Source organism: Salvelinus namaycush, chromosome 36 (assembly GCF_016432855.1).
Source record: "Salvelinus namaycush isolate Seneca chromosome 36, SaNama_1.0, whole genome shotgun sequence".
Classification (NCBI taxonomy): domain Eukaryota; kingdom Metazoa; phylum Chordata; class Actinopteri; order Salmoniformes; family Salmonidae; genus Salvelinus; species Salvelinus namaycush.
Window position 1 is genome coordinate 9,211,403 of NC_052342.1, and position 15,189 is coordinate 9,226,591.

The 15,189-nt window shown below is 40.2% G+C and overlaps 1 protein-coding gene across 3 annotated transcripts in view; it reads left to right on the forward strand.

The window, feature by feature from the left end:
* Positions 1 to 3,410: 3,410 nt before the first annotated feature.
* LOC120030638 (nuclear factor 1 B-type-like) overlaps positions 3,411 to 15,189 on the forward strand; it is an 84,283-nt gene continuing 72,504 nt past the window's right edge. For 2 of the 3 annotated variants that reach the window (XM_038976074.1, XM_038976077.1), the window contains exons 1-2: positions 5,033 to 5,599; positions 8,609 to 9,140. In XM_038976074.1, the coding sequence (XP_038832002.1) occupies positions 5,570 to 5,599; positions 8,609 to 9,140 (562 nt within the window). In that variant the 5' untranslated portion in view covers positions 5,033 to 5,569. Of the gene's footprint in view, positions 3,549 to 5,032; positions 5,600 to 8,608; positions 9,141 to 15,189 lie in introns of those variants that run through there. The other variant, XM_038976075.1, reaches the window with a different exon arrangement.

Below are 15,189 nucleotides of genomic sequence, written 5' to 3' on the forward strand. Positions count from 1 at the left end.
AGGATCGAGGGAAAGATGAACGGAGCAAAGTACAGAGAGATCCTTGATGAAAACTTGCTCCAGAGCGCTCAGGACCTCAGACTGGGGCGAAGGTTGACCTTCCAACAGGACAATGACCCTAAGCACACAGCCAAGACAACGCAGGAGTTGCATCGGGACAAGTCTCTGAATGTCCTTGAGTGGCCCAGCCAGAGCCCGGACTTGAACTCGGTCAAACATCTCTGAAGAGACCTGAAAATAGCTGTGCAGCATCGCTCCCCATTCAACCTGACAGAGCTTGAGAGGATCTGCAGAGAAGAATGGGAGAAAATCCCCAAATACAGGTGTGCCAAGCTTGTAGCATCATACCCAAGAAGACTCTAGGCTGTAATCACTGCCAAAGGTGCTTCAACAAAGTACTGAGTAAAGGATCTGAAAACTTATGTAAATGTGTTATTTCAGTTTTAAAAAATGCAGAATTTGCAAAAATGTCTAAAAACATGTTTTTACTTTGTCATTATGGGCTATCGTGTGTAGATTGATGAGGGGAAAAAACGATTTGATCAATTTTAGAATAAGGCTGTAAAAAGTCGAAGGGTCTGAATATTTTCCAAATGCACTGTATCCATATACACCACTGTCCTTCTGGTAACTATGAGGGAAAAGGATTTCTGTGTCTGTTATACATTACAATTCAAAACACACAGTCTGGGTCTAAAGATGGGCAGCAATGTGTTAATGTATTGCTTTTGTAACATTGAGGGTGCTAAAATTCAGAAGGGAGAATTACAAGCTTTGGGAAGTCTTGTCTTTAAATGGACCTTTGGCTTGTTTTCTACTGCCAAATGAGTCACACACTAAGTATGAGTATGACAGTGTTTAACATAACAGAATTTACAGAAAATGTACAATACAAAGTCCCTGATAGAAGCTATCGTCTTGGATTTCAAATTGAACAATGGACATTCAGGATTTATGATTATTTTGTGAAATCGTAGTGAATAATCCTTATCATAATATGATTCAATGAAATTAAATGAATAAACTCAGCATCCAATTTTCTCATTAGGCAACATATATATCATGTCCATATTGCCAGCATATGTCCAACGGCCAATAGAACAAGGTTCAGGAACTTTGAGCACACTGAAATGTTCTTCTCGCTGTCCGCTGAAGCGTTTAGAAAAGGTGTGACCAAATAAGTGGAAAATGTATATATCATAATTAAAAATATTTGTGCAATTTGAATACAGTAAGCTATAAGAAAGAAGACAATATACACAGTGCATTTCATGCAAAAATAACATCTACGTGTGGGCACGTTGTGCGTAATGCGTGCGTAAAATGCGATCTGAAGAAGATTGCGGTTGTTTCGTTGAGGCATATAGCACACTCTTGAGTTATTTCGTCTACGTCTTAGATTTTGTCACATCTTATTCATGCATTCCTCAAAACACCTCAAAAGCAATATCGAAACGAAAATGATCACATTTTCTCTCTTGAAATAGCCTACGTTCTCAAATTCACACTCAGCGCAGTCAGTCCACAAAATCTATCATGCATTCTTCGAAGTTTCGGTTGACCAACTTTTCCTACCTCTCTCCTTGGTGTCGATTTATACGCCACCTCCCTCCTTCGTAAAAAGGGAAGGACCGCTTTAAAAAAAAACTAAATTCCGAGTTTCTGAGTTGAAATCAGATGAGGACAAATGGAGAAAGTTCTTAATTACCAGTAGGCTATTTATCGTAAAACGTGTTGGCCAGATAGGCATAAATGATGTGCACACATGCTATAACATATATCTCTTGTTTAGTTAATTTGACTGAGTTTTTGCAGAGTGCATTTTCCCCCTCCATGCACGCCAGGGACATATCTAGGACAATATCAAGAAGTAACTTAATAAAGCATCCTCATTTGCGCTTATAACGGGATTTCTGAACAATCAATGTTAATTGGCAAATGGGATATTGTTGCATTGATTGGAGGTCTGTATCAAACACTTCAAATGATATAGCCTATACATATTTTTTTTCCGGAGTTAAACAAATGATAAAGAATCAATAACTGACTTTCAAATCAGCTGTATTACATTAGGCTGTTAGGTTCAGTGACCTCTCTAGGCCATATTCACAATCTACAGTTCTGTTGGACATTTGTAGCCTATTTATGTCGCATCCTCTAGAGCTATATTCACGTATCATTCATCAAACATGTTTAATGATAAAATATGTTACTACAATGGCAATGTATAAAACAAAATACAGAGTCTTTGGACTGTCCATTATCCATTGTCAGTTGGAGTCACCCAAGCCTGAACCTCCCTACTGTATTGGTTCAGAGAAATGTGATGCAATTGCCTCCTCATATAGAATATCAAAGATTTCCATATTAATAAGGAAATACTTCACCACGAGTAGTTCATTAAACCTAATTAGTTCAAATCAATAAAGGACAGTAGCCTTTACTGTTGGTAACCTATAGTACAATTTGATACTTTTTTGAAATCACTGTCTGTAAAAAACCCAAATTGTATACAGTTTTTGCCTATAATAATCATGATAATATGCTAATAATAATATTACTAGCAATTTTATAAGGATTATTATTAGTAGTATAGTAGTAGCCCAGTATAGCCTGTAATACAGGCCTGATGATAATAATAGTGTATTATGATTATATGCCTAATTGACATAATGACTGTCTTTGGTTTTCCTTGTAACCACAGATCATTTAATGGGGATAATCTGCAGTTGATACATCCATTTTTGTAGGTTACATATAATGCAATAATGTGTACCCATTGATTCTTGACGAAAATAACTTATAAATGCCTCATGAGCTTAGTTTAACCCCATCAAAACCCAAAACGTAAGCTTGTTTTATGCAATGTTTGTAAACTAAACAAACACTATATAGCCTCAACATGGTTCAGACTGTTTATGTATTTTGTATCCATAACTCTGTCTATGAATTTGAGAGTGGTTACATTTATCCAGCCCCATCCCTCAGCTTTATACCGAGCTGTATTATTGTTTCAACTGCTGATTGCCACTTTACATTAACTCGTATCTATAAACCCTGAATAGCCACAATTTTTTGCCAGTCCAGCAGTCTGCAGCCTATCATGTATTGACATGCAAGTAAAAGTCAAAAACACTGAGTAGCGAACGGAAGTGAAGGGCCTACTGATACCGCCGCGGCCCTGACCAATGAGAGGCGAGAATCCAAGTTCTAGGTGCGGAGCTCTCTTGGCTGCGCAGAGCTGCAGTCAGACAGGGAAAGTGAAGCCGTAGACCTGCCCAGTTACGAAAACTCAGCCTCTTCTGGATTGCGTTCAACAACTGAACAAACCAAAACCAATCCAAAAATAAGACTTGAAGAGGAAGGAATAAAAAAGCTGAGCTACTCGCTGACTTGATTTTACGCGCCTTTCTGCCAATAATTATTTTCCGGTGTTGATTTTTTGCAAGCACTAGCCTACAAAGTTGAACGTGAAAAATGTGAAGGCAACCGCCTTGTTTCACCCAGGTTCAGGATCCCCCTTTAAATCCATGCAATACAGTTCAATGGTACGTGAACGTGGATTATTATTGCTATGTGTCATTTTCAAATGTTACAACATTGTATTTTTCCCATTATTGACCTGCTCTTCACCACAACCCGGTCTGGTTGAGCGGGAATAGAATTATGACAAGTGGACAAGACTATTATCAGAAACACGATTGTTTATGTTTTTTTCTTTCGGTTGGCACACATCCTGCGTTAAACTCCACCGCCCCTCTGTTGGCAATGAACTACATTTGGAATGTGTGGAATAATTCTATAGGAGGTTACACATGCAACGCTTTTGGCACAATATAGTTTTCTGCAACCGCATTTTGAGATAAAGAAGATCACAGCTGTAGGGATAATTGTTCCCCTTTAGGCTACACCATATTTACACCACTGATACAGTCCAATAATGAGCCGTAACTTCCATGAAAAGGAAAATGTTAACATGAATTTATGAACACCATGTTCCTCTGCGCGCTTTGCATTGAAAAACAGGCGTCCAGCCTACAGTAGTCCAGACTACTTTTATGCCTCATCGCTTTTTAGTCTCTCAGTCCGGATTAAAATAAAACATTGTTTACTATTTGATTGTCACGAAATTATAGTTTAGGCGAACTCAGGCATTACTGTGGAGTTGACGCGAAGCGTCAGTGCCGCCGTTGGTGTGAAATATAGGGTTGGACTCGTTGACAGGCCGCTCCTGTCCTCTGTTCCAGTAGTTCCTAAATGGTGGGTCTGGATCACTAGTCCAAACCTCATAGGTCGCAGCTATGTGTTGTCATGGTGAAAAACATTGTAGTCTCGTTTATGTGGTGGGTCATGCGTAAACTGAAATGACCTCAGGTGGGTCAAAGTTTTGGAAGCAGTCAGCTGTTTACCCAATTTACATCAGAACCATAACATACCGCCCATTGAACAATGTCCTATACTCGTATAGTTTAGAAAAGTGCATATACTATATATATGCCTACCATTAAAACCCCAACAGATAATTATATATTACATAGTTGACGTAGAATGTGTAGCTATGTGTATTTAACATCGAAACTATAATGACCCACTGTTGCTAAAGGCTATCAGGCAATAAGAATGAGTGAGGAAACTTCAAATTCTGAACCATTTTCATTAAATGTGTGCCATCCAGGCAAATGTCATTGCGCTTTGATTTCACTTTCAAAATGTTTGTGAATAGAGGGGGACATCGTATATATTGTGGAGTGTGAAATGCATTTTGTAAGTGTATTATACGCCATGTTGGGCATTTCTATTAGATGTTCTGTTACATTATGCCTAGCCTATACTGCAAAGGGAAATTATCGACGCTATTAGGCTTGTTTGTAAAACAGAGAGTTCGAATAAGGCCTCTAGTCCATACTGTATCTGTAAGGGAATTTTCCATTCCTTTTCTTTTCGAACCGGCGCGCGCTGGTCCAAAGTCTTCTGCTCAAAAAATCATAACTCAGAGAGCGAAGGGGGGAGTTTAATGCTGTGTTTTCCGAGGGAGACGAGAAGGTGGGCTGGTGGCAATGGAATGCGTTTGTTGGAAGGGGAGGAGTATGACTATGTAATTAAGTGAGAAGAAAAATCTTGGCGACTGATTTGTTAGTATCGCTCAGACGGAGGGTGTACCGGTCGATATTCTAGGCTATCAAGTTTGAAGAGTGTGGGTTTCCAAAATTCTGCGCTTTCTATACTTTTCAAAATGCTTTTATGAATTCACTTCTCACATTATAAAGCGAACGGTTCCAGAGTAGCGAGATTTATTTTAATTTGCGCCAGCTCGGATTGAAATAGCCATATAGGCATTCAAAGTGCTTATTTGTAAAAGCATAGCCTATCTGCCATATCGTCTCCATTTGAACTGAGACATGGGATTGTTTGGACTTCCACAATCTCACTGATGTTCTTGGATAAGACCTTTACACGGATAACTTCTCCACAATTTTGCATGGTGCTTTACCGGCAAGGAAGAATGGCGCGATAAAGTGATTTTCAGAGAAATCAATCGAAGTACCTATTTTGTGTACACTGTTGGCTGATGATGTACTCTCCAATTTGTCTTACTCAGGTATAGCCTAAGCAATGTTTTAAAGTTTTGATTTCTTGTTATTATCGATTGTGTGCCATGCTTATTATATAGTCTATTGCGGCGTGATTTATTTAGTAACTTTGTTATTATTATTATAAAATATTATAAAACTTTAGCTTATATAATGCCTATCTTTTGTACCAGTATGAAAAGTGTCTAAACCCATTTGGTTTTGTGTATATTTTGGTATTGATATGGTTTTCACCTGGTCTAATAATATGTGTTGATTTAAAGCGCTTGAAATACTGTATATTGTATTATAGGATGACAAGTTCATTTTGAGTAAGAAATAACGTGTGTTACCAGTGAGAGAGAAAATAAGCCAAAAGAGTTTGTGCGGTACCGCCATGTGTATTCTAAATTAACTAGCTCCAGTGTGTGCGTAAAAGTCCTCTTTCAAAATGCCGTGATCAAATTATATAGGTTATGAGATGATATTATAGAAAATCTTAACTTCATTCCTTTTGACCTGTGTTTGATGTGTAAACTAAGACATATAAACGGACTACTATTATTATTATATATATTTTTAGATTACCCCAAATCGGTTTTGGCCTGGTAATATTGGACAATATCTTTTTCATAGTGCGTTTCAGGAGAAAGTTTCACTCTGTTCGAGTTGCATGGGAGCCACTTGCAGTGAATGAAGATGAAAACAATGATAAGTGTTTGGGCAGAGTATCATGGCTTTTGGCTGACTCAATTTGACTGTTTATATTTTACTTGGCTAAAGTAAGTGATTGACTTAGATGTGGTTTAGTTTGTGCTTAAAGAGGATTGTGCTTTTATGACCTCAACTATAGTGCACTGCACACAGGCCCTTGCCATCTCATTTATCTTAAACATTTAGCTTTTTAGTAATTTAGCAGACACTCCTATTCAAACAGCACCACATGCAATTCCAAGGCTTACCGTAGAAGTGTAGCATAGCCAAACCTTCATTTTTAGTGCAAACTAGGCTTACTTTCTTATAGTAGAGAATAAGTTAGGAGTTTATGAGCTGGAATTGGTTGCTGTATAACTGCAATTCATTATAATGTAGCAAATAGGAAATGTAATGCCATTATGGTTATTTGTAAGTAAAGCTCATTTATATCCTACATACCTTACTGTTGCCGTATAAACTTTTATGGTGAGGTAATGGCAATATTATAAAAATAACTATCTTCACTATTATTACAACTAATGTCTTGCTTAAAATGTGCTATCACTTTCACAGTTATTGACTGTTACTTTTTTCTAAAGCCTCAAAAAACACTGTTTTTATCTCAAAGAAACTCACTTTCTAAAGAAAAAAGGCTATACAGGGAAAAATAACAGCATCAGTTCATAGTTCATACTTTGTTAAAAATTGGATGAGTTGTTATTGATGATAGATTTTGCCTTCAGTGTGTTTGTTCAGCGCCCAAAGTCAAGTTTTGTTGGCACATTACAGTGCAGATCAACAATGTGGCTTTCTCTGAACAACACCCGTGGGTAGTTTAAGAGCATAGAGATAACTGGGATTGGATCTCTGTGGTTTTCCCAGAGCCCGTCTGCCTGCTTACACAAAGAACAATATGTGATTTAACTCTTCCGAGGCCTTTTTCAAAATAACTGTCTTACAGTTATTGATTTTGACATAGTAATGACTTAAAAATTCTAATGTTAATGTTTTTGCTGTTTATTCAACACTAACAGCTACTAGAATATGAGATTATTTATGTTAAAATTGTAATAAAGCACTTTAGGTTGGCCATAGATTTGACTAAATTTTAAATTATTTGCAATATTTAATTATAATTTGGAAGTGTATTAATGAAGTCTGTTTCATAAATTCAAAGAAAAACGGTTTAATTTAAGTCATTATAACTTTGTCTTAGTCAAAATGACATGATCCTTGGCATTGCGCTATGCAGCCAAACAAGCTAGCTATACATAGGCCTACATGTGAGAGGAAAAACAAATCTAACCTGCCTACCCAAAGTGGATTTAGAAAGGATTTAATTCCCGCTTAGCACAAGGCATTTCAATGCCGCCCTTATTAAAGGAGTAGTGAAGGTACATAGAATCTGCAGGTTGTGCCAAGACGCCATTTTCATTGTCAACCTTGGTGAGATTTTTGAATGACTCTGAGTAAGTGCCATGCATCTATGAAAACACATTATGGGACTTGGCGTGGGACTCCAAACATAGATTGTGACTATGTCAATAATGGCTCTAGGTTGAGGCGTACTATATGCTTTTTTCCTACCTTCTACTCCTTGCCTTTGGAACATGGAAGGTGACTGTGTTGGAGGAAAGGGGGGGGGGGGGGGGTTGAGGTTTCTCCTTTCCGCCCCTTCAGTTATGCAAGCATTTTTTACTACACTCTAGTCCCCCCTTCCAGACTATCCTTTCTCCGTTTCCAGTGAAGGGCAAGTACATGTTGGAATGTGGACAGTTTGATAAGAGAAATGCAAGTGTGAGAGGCGCTTGCTTCTTGTGCCAACAACCCAGCAGTCCTAGTCAGAGCATGCTCGGGAGAAACAGGAACAGCATCTGACTACATTCTATTGTGGTGTTGGCGGTTGTAATAAACACGGTGGCATCCTCGTATCTTCATCAACCTAGATTGTTATTTCTCGGTTGTAATCCCAGCCGTATTGAAGATGGTAAAACTGCTTTTTTTCTGAACAGATTTGTCCTATAAACTCTCAGGCCAGATAGACTTGACTGTCTTATAGGAGTCAATGTGTCGTGAAATTGTGGTTTGTCTACAGTACATCATTGTTTAATTTTGCTGTTGTCATTTTGCTGTATTGTAACCACAAAATGCCTAATGTCAACTTGTGTACGTGAGGTATTCTGTCAGCCTTTTCCTGTAACAATGTGAATGTGTATATGGGCTATTTATCTTCTGTTCAGGAAGACTTTTGGCTCAACTTTTGCGAAAAAGGTCACTTGACATGACTATGCCAACTAACTTCTCTGATTCTCTTTATTTTCTCTCTTCCCCTTGCCTTTCAGGATGAATTTCATCCCTTCATCGAGGCACTTCTCCCTCACGTCCGTGCCATCGCCTACACGTGGTTCAACCTCCAGGCGAGGAAACGCAAGTACTTCAAGAAGCATGAGAAGCGGATGTCCAAGGACGAGGAGCGTGTGGTCAAGGACGAACTGCTCAGCGAGAAGCCCGAGATCAAGCAGAAGTGGGCCTCCAGGCTCCTCGCCAAGCTCCGCAAGGACATCCGCCAGGAGTACCGCGAGGACTTTGTGCTCAGCGTGACGGGCAAGAAGCACCCATGCTGCGTCCTCTCCAACCCCGACCAGAAGGGCAAGATCCGGCGGATCGACTGTTTGCGGCAGGCCGACAAGGTGTGGCGCCTGGACCTGGTCATGGTCATCCTGTTCAAAGGCATCCCGTTGGAAAGTACGGACGGAGAGCGCCTCATCAAGTCATCGCATTGCACCAACCCAACACTTTGCGTCCAGCCGCATCACATAACAGTGTCGGTCAAGGAACTGGACTTGTTTCTAGCATACTATGTCCAGGACCAAGGTAGGTTGACTTACTGTGTGAATCACTGGTTGGGTGGGTGGAGTTTAGGGTTGGCCAAGGTCAAGTGTAATATCCGCTGCCATATTGGCAGCCTCATTGGCTGGTTGGAGTGTCTCCACTATGGTGGCTTTAGAAGGAAGCTGGCCTGTCGTCAATGTAGATGAACACTGGGCACTCTTGCAAACAGGCATGTACATCAAAAAAGCTATACAATACAACCAGTCAAAAGAACATGATATGATACACATATTTTGCACACACAGACAATAGAAGATTGGTTTGATCATTTTCCAAATACCGCTGCATATTTTGGATGTGCTGTGCATTCTGTATTGTTTAGGCACACACACGTTCTCTTTACAGAGACTTAATACATTATAGTGCTGCCAACTTACAAGTACTGTCATTTAATAGTCTCTGAATAAAGAGAGAGGGTTTTACTCATGGATACAGATACAGTATGTGCTCACAAAATGGATTGTAAATTTTTGGATCAGTAAACATAATATAAATTGAAACAAATAATTTAAGGTGACGGGTATGAATTGATGGTTTAGAAAAAGGGATTTGGGCAAAAAGGGAAATTTGTAGATCTTGATTGATGTACAGTATTTGCTATTTTTATCCTGACAAATGTTGATGTTAGTCTTGATCTTTGATTGGATCTTTAATATAGTTGTTGAAACAAGGAGTTCCTGCACTAGATTTTTATTAATAAATGTGGGTTGTTAAATGAACAAATGTGTTCCCTAAAATTCTGCATATAGTCAATTAATCAAATTGGCAACATTTCAAAAATAGTTCATAAATAGATAACAATGGCAAAATATTTACATTACATTTCATGATTCCTTGGGTAAGAAATTGCAAATGTATAGGACATTTAAAATTGAATGAGAACTTGAAATACAGAAATGACCGTAATGCCTATAAACTCAAAAGTAGTCATAGTATTTCTAGATGTTACGATAGAAAGGGATCTTTATATTGTTGTAAGAAGAGGAAACTGACAAGAACCCTCATTTTCTCAGACCAATACCGCACTGCGGATATATATTCTGGCAAATAGGGTTGTTTTGTTATTCAACCTCTTAGGTATTTGACACTTAACTTTTCTTTACTACATGAACAGCTATTCCCTTAACCTTTTGTTACATTTTTTTTTACAAGTGGGAATTTTAAAGTTATTTTCAACTCCCTGGCCCACAGTAAATGCTCCAACGATAAAGCCAACACATGCAGTAAGGTACCCGTAATGCATTGGCTGTTGGAGAAAAAACGCAGACAGTCGAGCTAGCTCATTGTCATGAAAGGCAGAGCCTCCATTTTGTGTTTGATAAGTGCCAGGGAAAGCAGAAGGCACAGCAGAGAGACAATAATGGTTGCCACTGGCACCATGGTTGGCATCAGACCCTCTTTTGTGTCTTTTGTAGGGCGCCGCTGATTCTCATGTCTAGTTTGCATCTGCCGCAATTGAACTGTTAACAAATGAACAGTGTCAGACAGCACACCACAAAAATGTCTCAAACATGGTCCACTGATATCATGTAAGGAATAAGAATTTACAAAGCACACTACCGGTTGTGTTAATATAATTGGTTGAACTACAATGTGTATACATGCAGTTACCAAGTTGGGGAATCGTAGTATTTGAAAATATGTTTTTCAGTTATGAATATTTGTCCCAACTGATGAAAAATAATCAGCTTTTCCCATATTGGCAGCTTACCATATTTATTTTTAGAGTAGCCTAGATACCATATAGCGAGCCTTCATTTGCAATAGGACTGACATTCTGTTCGCCATTTCTTTTGAATGAGACCTTCGACAATTCTTTCAATAATTTTTTTTATGCTGAGAGCAAAGGGCAGTCTTTGGCATGCCGTTACCAGTGCCCAGCTTTCTAGACAATGTAGCCACATTGTGGTAGCGTGCGGGGCGGGCGCCATTTTGTTTGCGCTGTGCCAGGCAGGCAGGGAAAACGCCAGTAACGGTTGTTAGAGGTTCCGAGGTTGGCATCAAACCCTCTTTGTCTGCTTGCAGCGTGCCTTTGATTCGTTGGTTGGCATCCGCAATGCAGTGGGCACGCTGGAAAGTTTCTGACTGTGGCAGAATGGGGATCGCCATGCTTTTGTTCTTCTGCAACTGCATGAAACAAACAAACAAACACAAAGAAGAAACGGCCAAACTGCTGCCCTGCTTTGACAGAATATGGCATTTCCGTTAATCGTTAGGAAAATAATATGTCATATGTCCCATGGTTTCTTAGATTTTTCACCTTATTACATTTCAACTTTAGTATTCTCCCAGGTGAATTATACATTTTTGTAATATGTACCTACATTCAAATCTGTTAAGAGTAACCCTCTTAAACTATTTGGTGCCAGCTGTTTCTTTATGTCTTCTTATGTAATGTTTATGTAATGTTGAGTTTGAGCTATACATATTTATTAACTTTGCAGGGTTGATGCCCAAGAAAGGTCGCTGGCTCGGTGAGTGAGTGGGTAATTTTAGAGAGGTTTCTCAACCCGCTGTTGTCAGGCATAGATGCGCTTAGCTGGGCAAAGTCTGCCCTAGCAGCACCCATGTGCATGCCCAGATGAATGCCAGCTGGAAGGGGGTTGGGGGCAGGGTGTGGGGGTTGTGGGAGCCATTGTGCCAACCTGCCAGTCTTTTTCAATGGAAACCCACTGGCATGGGATAATACCCTTCGCCATGTGTTGGCGCTAGCTGCTAAAACTAGTAACCACCTTGTGTTCATCAAACATTTCTCGCTCGTATTGTAATTTAGATTATTTTTTGTTCCGTTTTGGATGTTTCGCATATCAAATATTTCTGATAATAATTCGATTTGCTCAAGTCAGGACATGGAGATAGGGCATCTGCTCATTCAGTTTCATCACTGTTTCACAAGCACAAGGTACCATTGTGCTTATCATATATGAACACACGAGGATACTGTAGACTCATTTGTCCAAATATTCAAATAAGAATGCACACCATTTACTCAAACCAAAGCTCTTGATTTCCATTAGATTTCTGATAAATATCTGGGTCCCTATAGTAGCTAAACAGTGATTGTGATGACTAAGGGAACATTTTGAGGAAGGCTTTGAAAAAATTGTATCCCAATGCCAGATCCCTCAGTGGATTTAATAGATTCTGCAGTATTTATTTAGTATTTATCTGACTTGGAATACGCTTTTTTACGCTTTGTGTTTGCTCTGATCTAGGCTAGGAGGAACACTATTGTTGAAATATAATCAGAGCCTCAAAAGACCAGTTATTTAATATGAATGAAGCGCCTCTTATACATGAAGAGCCTGTCTGAGTGCTTCTCTTTTAGATAGCTGGCCCCTCTGATGTCATACCCCACTAATGAGGACTGTGAAAGAGAACTGATGTCTATAAAGCTTGTGTCCCAAAGTTGTTCATTTGTCTGATTTTGCTTTTAATTTCATTTAAGTTCAAATTTCATAATTTTATTTCTTGCATCATTTTTTCCCCATCCAAAATTACTCTTGTAAAATTCATTCAACTTTTAAGGAGATCAGTGATCTCCGAGTTCATGTTAAAGTAAAAAACTACTTAACTCGTAGCCAGTGAAAGAACAGGCTTGGTTGATCCACGGTAGGATCCCATGAGGTCAAGTGCTAAGTCCCTTCCCCTTATCCTAGTGCTGAAAGTTAACATGGTCGTAAAAACATAGTCATATTTTCACTTCTCTAAACCTTCCCCCATTTCCTTCTTCAATTTTTTTTTGACAGTCCTGATAGGTCCTGGATCCGGATGGATTACCATCTAATACGGTTTGCCATGTTAAAACGACAGCTCTGTTTTACGATAGCCAGACCATGGAATGGAACGCCTCGACCTTGGCTAAGAGATGTGGCGGGGTGTCCTCTGAAGTTTAATTGCGCAAAACAGATCTGTGAAAACACATGGTTGGCCCCAAAGCGCGTGAGTGGAGTAGGGAGCTTTTGGCCTAAGGGGGTGATGCGGGACTACCTACAAACTACCACCCCCCCCTTTGAACCCAACAATTGGGGTCAGCCGTCGTGCTTCCCAGACCACCAGTAGTCCCCTGACAACCATTTGTCAGTCTGCGCCCCTCCCCCTGTCCGCATGTCAGGTTTTCGAATCAGTGAGTGGGAGAGGCAGCAGAAGACGTGCTCCCTCCCAGGTTGGCAGGGTGTCAGTGTTGGTTGGTTGTCTTCTCTGGTCATTGGCCGGCTGGTTGCGCTGCGCTGCACTGCGTGGGGTAGCGCTTTGAGCTGTGTGCCCCTCGTTTTCCAGCTGGCTGCATTTGAGGCATGGTCAGGGGGAGTGAGTTTGACCTCTCGACCTCCGGGTCACAGTGGAGGTCTGTGGCTAAGCACTACACCCACCCCCCCCTCTTTCCCTCCCTCCCTTCTTCCTCCTCCTTTCTCCTCCTCTGCCACCAAGAGTTGCGGCACACTGCCCAGCCCTCTCTGACTGAATCTCCATCAAGTCACCCCCAGACTCCTGTGACAGCTGCTTCAGGCCCAGGGCTCATAGCCAGAGAAGGATGGCTGGGAGGATGCCAGTAGCGGGAAACTAAATCGTTGCAGGCACACAGTGTTAAGGACACCACCATTCCATGTTTTTTATTTTTTTTGTGGTTAGGATGACAAAGAGCTGTTTTGTTAGTACAGTACAGTAGTCCACTTATTGTTTGAGTTCCGTCAATAGAAGCATGGTTGACCTTTGGATGAAACTTGTTTTTATGTACAGTACAAATTCACTATATTGAACGTGAAGAGGGATGGTTTGTTCATTTTTAAAATAGGTTTTTAAAGTGTAAATTATACAACAAGAATAGTTCCAATGTAACAGAGGAGGCTTCGTCCTGAATTTAGCTAAGACATTCTGTGAAGGCTTTGTTCAGCGTGAACCACACAAGCCTGTGCTGCTCAGCTCTGGCTCCTCTCATTAGTATGCTGTTGGGCCTGCGGTGAATATCTTACTCGGAGCCATAACCTATCGAACACATTCTCCCAGTCTAATCCACTTAGAACAAGTTCCTCTCAGCTCTGCTGCCCACTTTATTGATTTCCTCTTCCTGCTAAACATCCCTCCCCCTTCCCTTCTCTCTCTTCTCTCTGCTACTCTACTCTTCTACCCTGTTGCTGTGTAAATTATGTGGTCTTACTTTCAGCTACATTTAGTGTTGGTAAAGCTCTCTCTCTTTAATTATTTTCTTTTTCTTTTTCTCCTCCTTTGTTTATGGTCTTTGCCCTGCACTCTCCGACGCCAACTCTGGTTCTCTGAAACCAGGTTTTTACCACGCAGTATCAGCCGCATTGCATTAGCACCAGGGTTTTGCTCTGGCAAATATCTCAAGGCTTAAACAACCCATGTTACCTCCTTAGCCCTCTTTTGTGTGCACCGTGTACATAAATCTCCATGGAAACAAGACAACTCCATGTAGAGGTCACAGCCCTATGCGGATGCCTGCTTCTCAGCCAACTTCATCACTCATTTTCACTCTCCAAAAGGAATCCGAAAATGTGGCCCTGTAACTGATATGAGAAATGTGGAACTCCTTTAGCACATCTTTAGGCCTTTTGTGGTGTTTTTGATCAATGTAACGGTGCAGGTGAAGACAGGAGTCTGATTGGAGAAAGGAGTTCAGAATTTATTCTAGAAGTTGACACAGTTTGTAGGCTACATACGGATTTTTCTGTGGGTTCCAATAGCGGTCAGCTCATAGAAATAGAATTAGAACACGATTATATTTATGTACTATATTATACACTGAATGTACAAAACATTTAAGAACACCTTCCTAATAACTGTTGAGCACCCCAGAAGTGTTGCAGTTCTTGACACAAACCGATGCGCTTGGCACCTACAACCATACCCCGTTCAAAGGCACTTCAATCTTTTGTATTGCCCATTCCATGTCTCAATTGTCCCAAGGCTTAAAAATCCTTATTTAACCTGTCTCCTCCCCTTCATCTACACTAATTGAAGTGGCTTTAACATCAATAAGGGATCATAGACTGACCAGGATTCACCAGGATTC